The 9,824-nt window shown below is 39.0% G+C and overlaps 1 protein-coding gene across 1 annotated transcript; it reads left to right on the forward strand.

The window, feature by feature from the left end:
• The first annotated feature begins 3,780 nt into the window (after positions 1 to 3,780).
• LOC143882287 (aquaporin PIP1-3-like) lies at positions 3,781 to 7,756 on the forward strand. The gene is made up of 4 exons (XM_077385804.1): positions 3,781 to 4,201; positions 5,217 to 5,512; positions 7,262 to 7,402; positions 7,498 to 7,756. Exons 1-4 carry the CDS (start codon positions 3,874 to 3,876, stop codon positions 7,591 to 7,593), a joined length of 861 nt encoding a protein of 286 aa, XP_077241919.1. The 5' UTR covers positions 3,781 to 3,873; the 3' UTR covers positions 7,594 to 7,756.
• Positions 7,757 to 9,824: the final 2,068 nt, after the last annotated feature.

A 9,824-nucleotide genomic window follows, 5' to 3' on the forward strand; every position in this document is an offset into this window, starting at 1 on the left:
TTTTAGGTCTGTTTCTAACAGTCACTCCCGGGTTCTGCCTGCGCCACGCCTTTGTGATCGGATCTGTTGGTCCAGCCGGCGATTATTAAGGGTGCAACTTGGGTCAGGTTCAACCTGAAAAAAAGTCGGGTTGGGTTGAGTTCGGGTTAAGGTCTTGGGCAATCCGATCCGAGTGAAATCCGAAATTTTTAATAATTTTTTTATTTAATAAGCTAAAAATCTCTGGCTGGGTCGGGTTGGGTTGAACTCAGGTCGGGTCAGGTCGGGTTGTGTAAATGGTTGCTTGGGTCGGTTTCAGGTTGGCCTCAACCCAACCCGAGTTGCACCCCTAGCAATTGTAAATCTAGGCAAATGCTGTTGAGAACATCTTGATCGGATGATCCTAGCCCTTGACCCATCAATTCTCTTTTAGGGTTCCACAAACAGAATCTGAACCGTTAATTTTGTACTTCCTTTTATCTTACTCATAAGATGTAAGTTTGGCATGTGACCAAGCCCATTTGGATCATCCTATGATGTTCTACAAGATCAACAGTCTAGATTTCACACATATTGATTGTCACCATTGATCAAGATGTTAGTCTTCCTCGTCGTTTTCATAAAAAATTTCTATACTCTTCGACTTACTTCATGGCCACGTGGCGATAAATGGTTGGACAGGCCAACAATGCATACGTGGCACATTAGGTGATGGTCGGTGAATCACATGTGGACACGTGGACCCTGGATAAGGGTTGGGCGGTTGAGGTGAATTGTCTGTGTAGCTTTTACCTGTCAGCATCGCTGGCATGGGCACCACCCAATGGGTTTCATGTGAAATGTGCGTTGTCTAAGCCCATTATTTCTCATGGAGCAAACATGGGCCCACAAATCAAAATGGGTCCCACGTACATATCATGTTTGGGCATAAAACTTTCAAAATTGGTATTACGTAATTAAAATTTTTAAAATGACTGAATTGCCCTTCCTACTTAGGGGTATCACAACATATCCACTTTGGATTCGATCATTAATCAGTCAGGTCCTTCTTGGATCCTACTTTTTGAGTCTGGGATATTCATTTCGAATAAAAGACAGTCCATTAGGACAATTAGAGTGCCCCACAGGTCCTGCTTACGATGTATATTGTTTTAGGGCTTAGGATTAGGAGAGGGAAGAGACTACAAAAATGAAAATATGAAGAGTATTTTCTTACATTAGCACCCTCTCTAGGTGACTATATCAGCTTTTGTGACTACATCTTGGACATGGTCTGAAATAATTTCGGACCTTAGGATACGGATCCAATGGACATATTTAGATGTAATTACTGTTCCCAAACTTGTCCATTAACGTTTGAATCCCTTGCCTCCGTAAGACCATATGAGTCCATTGACAATCATAGAGAAGCATTCGATTTACCTGAAACTTACCTTGTAGAATAGTCAGAGGGAATAGCCCTGCCCTAAAATTTGGGGTGGGGATACCTTATGTCATAAAAAAAGAAGGAAGAATAGTGGTAGGGAGTGTCGTTACCAATGTAGAGTGAGGAGAGGGGAGGGGGATTGAGAGAGAAATATCATTCCTACGAAATCCAGGCAAAATTCTACCTTTATATGTAGTTTTTGGCTTAAATTTCATGTGGATAGGGGTGGCCAACCGGTTCGGTTCTCGGTTTCTTTTTTTTTCGGTTCTCGGTTCTCGGTTCCATGAACCGTAAGAACCGAACCGAACCGTATTACACAGTAGGACCGAACCGAACCGGACCGAACAAAATCGGTTCGGTCCGGTCCGGTTCTAATGGCTAATTATTAATTATTAATTATAATTTATAAAAACTTTTAATTAAAGTTATAATATAAGTTACTTTCTTATATAAGAATAGTATTAACTATTACTTATTAATATTATAAGTAATTTATATTATTAAGTATATGTATAATAGAAATATAAAAATATTATATATATATATATATATATATATATATATATATATATATATATATATATATATATATATTCAAAGTTCGGTTCTTCGGTTCCGGAACCGAACCGAGAACATTAGATCCGGAACCGAACAAAATAAGTTCGGTTCTTCATCAGTGGAACCGAACCGGACCAAAAACATTTTTTTACAGTTCGGTTCCGGTTCGGTTCTGGTTCGGTTCTGGCCACTCCTACATGTGGAGATAGGAGTAACACATCATTAGACATGCAATGATTAACCAAGACAACCAAACAAGAGGTTTTGTTGACATAGCGTACAAATGCCAAACAATACCCCTAAGCTATCCCGGCTTTTGTGCAGAGCAGAAACAGGGGCCAATTTTTGGGGCCTACCCAAAAATTGTGCAACTAATATTAACCACGTGGTTGTAGGCCATTGATGATATGATTAATAAAGACCATTCTTTTGCTTTGGCCCATCAATAGTGGCCCCACATGACCAGTCACATCACATCTGTCTGCCTCATGGACGGTGGAGATCCGTTTCTGCCACCAACTTTGGTAGTGCCAAACCAACCAAGCGGGTCCCACAGCAGTTATAAAGCCAACAAGGGTATTAAAGTAATTGTACCCTCATAAAATATAGCCGTTGCCCATGTGCTTGGACACCTCACTTTACTGGGCTCACTACATACATCAAAAGTTCTTGAGGCTGTCGCTATCCCAACGGTCATCAACTCCATTTTTTTAAAAACATAATTTCATTTGTTTCTGAATAGTGCCATTATCAAAATACAACAGTGCGAATATCCGTCCCCTTTTCACATTTTTTGTGGTTGAGACTTGAGAACATCTGAATAGCCGTTGAGAAATAGAGCCGTTAAAAAATTGAGCCGTTGATGTAAAGTCAGATATATCTCATCATTGAGTGAATTGACTAAATTACCCTTTGAAAGTATCAGATTTCCTTCACATTTTACTACGCCCACAGGCGTAAAAGAGAGTAGTATTATCCAGATAAATTCATCCCGTGACTTTTGTGCCCTTTATATATTGCCAACAACATGGATGATCTAAACCGTCCATTTAATGGGCCACAATATAGATAGGTTATGCACAAAAGTTCATTTCCATAGAATAATCCCAACCCTCCGATCTATAGAGGAACTGCATATAATGGAAACCTCTATGATTGGAGGGTTGGGATCATCCCATGAAAATTATTTTATTGGGCACAACCTATTTACTCTGTGGCCCATCAAATGGACGGTTTAGATCATCCTATGGTGTGGGCACACATTAAAAAACTCTCTCTCTCTCTCTCTCTCTCTCTCTCTCTCTCTGAAAGTTTGGTGAAAAACTTAGAATAAAAAAAGCCTTACAACAAAACAAAAGCAACCCCGAATAAAAAAAAAAACAGAGAAAAGCAGTGAGGTCTGCAAAAGGATAAGAACAACCAACCATACACCACAACCTGTCAAAATCCTTCTGTTCTTTTCCAGAACCATCTGTCACTAATCCTAACACAAAACCCACTTTTTACTTTTTAATTCGGGGTGCAATTACCAGAGGCCCAATTAAAATGGTATGTGATATTCGCACTACCATATTTTTAATAATTGCACCAAGTCCTCATGTCTTTTATTATTTACATCTGTCAAATGTTATTATAATTTTCTAAAAAAATCCTCAGAAGCCAACTGACAAAGAAAAGACAAGGATAGTTAGTGCAATTATCAACACATAGTAGTGTCAGTATCAGTAGCCTTAAAAAATTCTAATAATAAAAACTATAGAAAATGAATAAAACCCATTAGCTTTCCCAGCTCTCTTTCTATAAAACCCCACCATTCCTTCTTTTCCTCACAATTCTCTCAGCTTTTGCTTTGAAGCTCATCTTTGCATTCTTTCTTTGTGTTCTAGCATCTAAGAGGAAAAACAAGAGAGATGGAGGGGAAAGAGGAGGATGTTAAGCTTGGGGCAAACAAGTTTTCTGAAAGACAACCCATAGGAACATCTGCACAAACAGATAAGGACTACAAAGAGCCTCCAGCAGCTCCTTTTATTGAGCCAGGGGAGTTGAAATCATGGTCTTTTTGGAGGGCTGGAATTGCAGAGTTCATGGCTACTTTTCTGTTCCTTTATATTACCATATTGACTGTTATGGGTGTGAACAGAGCCCCAAACAAGTGTGCTAGTGTGGGTATTCAAGGGATTGCATGGGCTTTTGGAGGAATGATCTTTGCACTTGTTTACTGCACTGCAGGAATTTCAGGTGAGGATGTTGGGTTTGATTTGTTGTCTTTAGAGCCTTTTTGTTTTGTTGGTTTTGCATGGGGCTTTTGTTGGTAAGAGAGATGTGGTTTATGTTCGTAATTAAATTTTTTCCATCATATTATGATTTTTCTGCCATTTTTCTGCTCTCTTTTGCATAATTAAGTTTGCTTCGTTTTGTTTTATCTATTAACTGGTGCCTTAAAGCTATTTTGTATGAGGCTTTATGGAGAGGTAGTAGGTTTTTATTGTATATTCATTATTTCTTATTTTTATAATTTTTGTTTTAAGGATATTTTGTTTGTAAAAGGGTTTGTTTTCTATTTGATTTTTCTCTTTTTTTTTTTCCTATTTTTTTTTCTTTCACTTGTCTCTATGGTTCCCATTTTATTTCATCTGTTGTCATTTATTATCTGGTAGAAAAGGTTGTTGAGTTTTTTTTTTTGTGTTTTTATCCCCTTTTTTTTGTAATAGGGTTTGTTTTCTGTTTGAATTTTCTCTCTCTTTAATTGAATTTTTCTTTCACTAGTCTCTTTTATTTCTTCATATCATTTATTGGCTTGTACTAAAAGGTTCGGTGAGTTTTTTCCTTTCTCTAACCCCCCCCCTGTTTGTAATAGTAGGGTTTGTTTTCTGTTTCTATTTTCTCTCTCTCTCTCTCTCTGTTTTTTTTTTGGTTCATTTTCTTAGTTTTTCCATTTTATTTCTTTTATTTTCATATTGATTCTTGGATTAAAGGTTAGGTGGGTTTCTAACACCTCCTCCTCTCTCTCTCTCTCTCTCTCTTATTTTGTTGTTTATGGATTCGACTTCTTTTTTGTCTAATTATCTGGTTTCATGGTTTATGTATTTTTTTCTTCTCTTTTTTGGAGGGATTTCCTCACTCTTCTTTGTCTATTTTGCTGAAATTTCTCTGATTATTTATTACCCTTGATATTTGACTTCTCAATAATTTTGTTATTTGTTAGAGGAGGAGGGCTCTTATATTTTTTAAAATAATTTATGGTGTTGGGCAGGTGGTCATATCAACCCTGCAGTGACCTTTGGACTCCTGCTAGCAAGGAAGCTGTCCTTAACAAGGGCTGTTTTCTACATGGTGATGCAATGTTTGGGTGCAATCTGTGGGGCTGGTGTTGTAAAGGGTTTCCAAAAGCATCCTTATGAGATGTTGGGTGGAGGAGCCAATGTTGTGAACCATGGTTACACCAAGGGCTCTGGTTTGGGTGCTGAAATTGTGGGCACCTTTGTTCTTGTTTACACTGTCTTCTCTGCAACTGATGCCAAGAGAAATGCCAGAGATTCTCATGTGCCTGTAAGTTTTCTTATTTTTAAGTTGTCCTTCTCCTGGTATATAAGGGTTCTCTGGTGTTTGCTTATTTAGTCCTGTTATTCTTAAGGGTTTTTAAAATATATATGTTGTGTTATTTTTGCGTTCTTGGGGTTCAAATTATCTTTTGTCCAACACAAATATTGAGTTAGATGGTTCTGATGTTTATTTATGAGAGAGGGGCCTTGAATTTTGCAAGGAGGTTTTGTTAGCTCTTATTTTTGCAAGGAGTATTGAGGCTCTCTACCTTGTTAGGGTTCTTTCTCTCTGGAAGTGATCCTGTATATCTGGTTTCTGTATTTTTCTTGGTTTTGGTTCTATGTATTATCCCTTCTATGTTAGGGTTTCTGTTCATGCTTTTCATGAATCTTGCATGTGGGCGTTTCTGATGCCTGGTTTTAGTGGACAGTAGCCGTCTTGGTTTTAGTGATGTTGCTTTTGGGGGGATCTTTGTCTCTTTTCTGAGGACTTAAATCATCACCCTTTTTCACTTTCCAGCTAGCTGCATGGTGTGGGGTTGGGGTCGCCCTATGGTTGAGAAAGGTTACCCCAATTGTCACCTAGGTTGAGAAAGGGGTAACCCTAGACTGAGAAAGGTTGAGAAAGGTAACCCAATGGGGTAACCTTTCTCAACCCTAGGGTTGAGTTAACCTAGTCCTATGGTTGAGAAAGGTTACCCCAATTGTCACCTAGGTTGAGAGGGGTAACCCTAGACTGAGAAAGGTTGAGAAAGGTAACCCAATGGGGTAACCTTTCTCAACCCTAGGGTTGAGTTAACCTAGTCCTATGGTTGAGAAAGGTTACCCCAATTGTCACCTAGGTTGAGAGGGTAACCCTGACTGAGAAAGGTTGAGAAAGGTAACCCAATGGGGTTGGGGGTTAAAACCCTAGGGCTGAGAAAGGTAAACCCAATGGTAACCTTTCTAAACTCTAGGGTTGAGTTTAACATAACCAAGTTTCCACCCTAGGGGGGGGCTCAGAAAGGTAAACCCAATGGTAACCTTTCTAACTCTAGGGTTGAGTTTAACATAACCAAGTTTCCACCCTAGGGCTCAGAAAGGTAAACCCAATGGTAACCTTTCTAAACTCTAGGGTTGAGTTTAACATAACCAAGTTCCACCCTAGGGCTGAGAAAGGTAAACCCAATGCCTTTCTAAACTCTAGGGCTGAGAAAGGTAAACCCAAGGTTGAGAAAGGTAACCCAATGACCTAGTCCTATGGTTGAGAAAGGTTACCCCAATTGTCACCTAGGTTTGAAGAGGGTAACCCTGACTGAGAAAGGTTGAGAAAGGTAACCCAATGGGGTTGGGGGTTAAAACCCTAGGGCTGAGAAAGGTAAACCCAATGGTAACCTTTCTAAACTCTAGGGTTGAGTTTAACATAACCAAGTTTCCACCCTAGGGGGGGGCTCAGAAAGGTAAACCCAATGGTAACCTTTCTAAACTCTAGGGTTGAGTTTAACATAACCAAGTTTCCACCCTAGGGCTCAGAAAGGTAAACCCAATGGTAACCTTTCTAAACTCTAGGGTTGAGTTTAACATAACCAAGTTCCACCCTAGGGCTGAGAAAGGTAAACCCAATGGGACCTTTCTAAACTCTAGGGTTGAGTTTAACATAACCAAGTTCCACCTTCTATGGGTGGGGCCTTTACTACCCTTACCTACTAACTTCATCCTTCTGTTTTTTACGCGCTCCCCTTACCTACTAACTTCATCCTTTTGTTTTTTATGACAGATCCTTGCTCCCCTGCCTATTGGATTTGCTGTGTTCCTGGTTCACTTGGCCACCATTCCCATCACTGGAACTGGCATTAACCCAGCTAGAAGCCTTGGAGCTGCTATCATCTACAACAAAGACCATGCTTGGGATGACCAAGTAAAATTCTCTTCCTTTTTCCCTGATAAAATGCATTTTCTTTCTTACGTTTATTGATAATCTAATAATTACTTTTTTTTTTCTGGTGGTTTCAGTGGATTTTCTGGGTGGGTCCCTTCATTGGTGCTGCTCTAGCTGCAGCCTATCATCAGATAGTCATCAGGGCCATCCCATTCAAGGCCAGGGCTTAAACTTTGTCATCATATCAAGGACTTGTGTGGTGTCTTGCTGAATTTTTCTTTTTCTGGTTTTGTCATGGAGTTCTAATGTTTTTATGGTGTTGATTATGTGTGTAAATTAAGTTATGCTGTCTAGTTTTTGCTGCAGCTTGGAAAGATGAATTCTTTTTCTCAACCCTCCTTGTAAATCATTTGTCTTTCGTTTGGTACTACTGCTTTCGTTTTTTTTTTTTTTTTTCCCATTTGATGCTGCCAATAGCGGCACTATGATGGAGTGAGAGAGAAGTCAATATCCCTAATCCAGAATTAGGGATGTTGAATTTAATTAGGGCTCTGTTCACTCGCCTTCTCGCGAGGCCTTCTCGAGAAAGGAAAGGAGAAGAAAAGTAAGCCAAATTTTCTCATGATTGGACATTTTTCGCCCTTAGCTTGTTTTCTCGGGAAAGCGGATTTACACATGTGGAAAATAGAATAAATAATGACGTGGAAAAGGCTCTGTTCACTTGCCTTCTCGAGAAAGGAAAGGAGAAGAAAGTAAGCCAAATTTTCTTGCGTTGGACATTATTGGACATTTTTTACCGTTTGCTTGTTTTCTCGGGAAAGCGGATTTACACATGTGGAAAACCAACTTTTTTGCACTTTCCCTCTAAATTTTCTCACCAAAAGGATGATAAAATCATTTTCCTGAGAAAACCACTTTGCCTGCAATTTTTAATCTTTTATACTGAAATACCTTCCCTCACTTGGTAAACATGTGGCACATGCTGTTCCCGACCATTGTATGTGGATTTTTTTTATTTTTTGACATCGGGGGAGGTTTGAACCCTTTGGCTCTGTTACCATGTTAGAAACTTACCAACTTCTCCAAAATCTTAAGCTGGGCAGTATTTAATCTTTAACAGAATAGCCCTAATTGCTTGTAGCTCTTTCCTTTATATGTGTTGTTACCATTAAACAACCACCCAAAACTGGAAAGCCCGCGAAAATGTGGTATTAGACAAAAAAGATTCCCCTTAATTTACACAAGGGAATGAATGCCCATATCCAGCCTTGTGGCTGGTTCAGCAAAAAGATCCCACAAATGGTGAACTCTCACTATCTTCGGAGTGGATCCCACAAATGGTGATAATGAACAAGACGGGTGTTCAGCAAAAAGATCCCACAAATGGTGAACTCTCACTATCTTCAGAGTGGATCCTGCGAAAATGGTGTTCAGCAAAAAGATCCCACAAATGGTGAACTCTCACTATCTTCGGAGTGGATCCTGCCTCATATGGTGATAATGAACAGGCGGGTGTTCAGCAAAAAGATCCCACAAATGGTGAACTCTCACTATCTTCGGAGTGGATCCTGCCTTACATGGTGGATAATGAACATTACACAAAGTGGATCCTACCCTATGGTGGATAAAGCGTGAATTAATGAGTCAGGGTTGAACAATGTGGACACTAATCGGTAAACCTTCGAATTCATGTAGGAATGTTCTATGAATCAACGGAGAACAAGTAAAATCAACTTTCTCTAATGAAGAGAGGAGAATTTTCTTAAATTTCAAAACAAGTGTAAAACCATACAAACAACTCTTGCACTTGAGTATTTTTTATAAGACTTATTCCATACTCTTAAGTAAAACTCACTAAGCTATTGTTCTAATCTAATAATGGCTGTGATTAAACCCCTAAAAGCTCAACTTCCTAAGTCTGCTATGATTGTTAATTTAAACTTAACTAAAATAACCTACTAAAAATACTAAGAGTTACATTTCTTTTTGTAGCTTGATTCTCATCATACCTATAACCAGAATTAGGTAACGATGTCACTATACCTAAAACCAGAACAAGATTTTAACCAACCCATACCTGAGACCTGTCTAGTAGTATAACAGTTGAGGCGGCCAACGAAGTAGCCCAAAATGAGCCTTTCCCACCTTCCTTCAATTAGTCCCCAAACCTCTATTCAATCTAAGTAGCTAGCTTCCCACTTCTCACACCATGACTACTCGTAGAAAACTTAGAATTTTCAAACCAAATCTTAAATTTCTCTTCATTTGCAAATTTTCAGCCCCTAATTAGATATGGTTAAATCTGGCGATGTACAATGGTTGGAAAACAGCCACTAGAGTCTCCTCGGTTGCCAATTCTCGTATTTTGGTGTTCCCCTTTTATCAATATGTAACATAGAGATTTTTATTTGATGTGTAGCCGTATAGTCCAATATTTTTCAAAAAGTACCGTATGGCCCAC

This window comes from Tasmannia lanceolata, unplaced genomic scaffold (genome assembly GCF_043159265.1).
Source record: "Tasmannia lanceolata isolate RefF3 unplaced genomic scaffold, GAP_Taslan_0.1 ptg000007l, whole genome shotgun sequence".
In the NCBI taxonomy this organism is placed as follows: domain Eukaryota; kingdom Viridiplantae; phylum Streptophyta; class Magnoliopsida; order Canellales; family Winteraceae; genus Tasmannia; species Tasmannia lanceolata.

What these genes read in the sequence shown, in the direction of transcription:
- LOC143882287 (XM_077385804.1), top strand. Translation starts at nt 3,874, where the DNA reads ATGGAGGGGAAAGAGGAGGATGTTAAGCTTGGGGCAAACAAGTTTTCT. An exon ending in CTGCACTGCAGGAATTTCAG is followed by an intron (nt 4,202 to 5,216) that starts GTGAGGATGTTG and finishes GGTGTTGGGCAG; the next exon opens with GTGGTCATATCAACCCTGCA. An exon ending in ACCATGCTTGGGATGACCAA is followed by an intron (nt 7,403 to 7,497) that starts GTAAAATTCTCT and finishes TGGTGGTTTCAG; the next exon opens with TGGATTTTCTGGGTGGGTCC.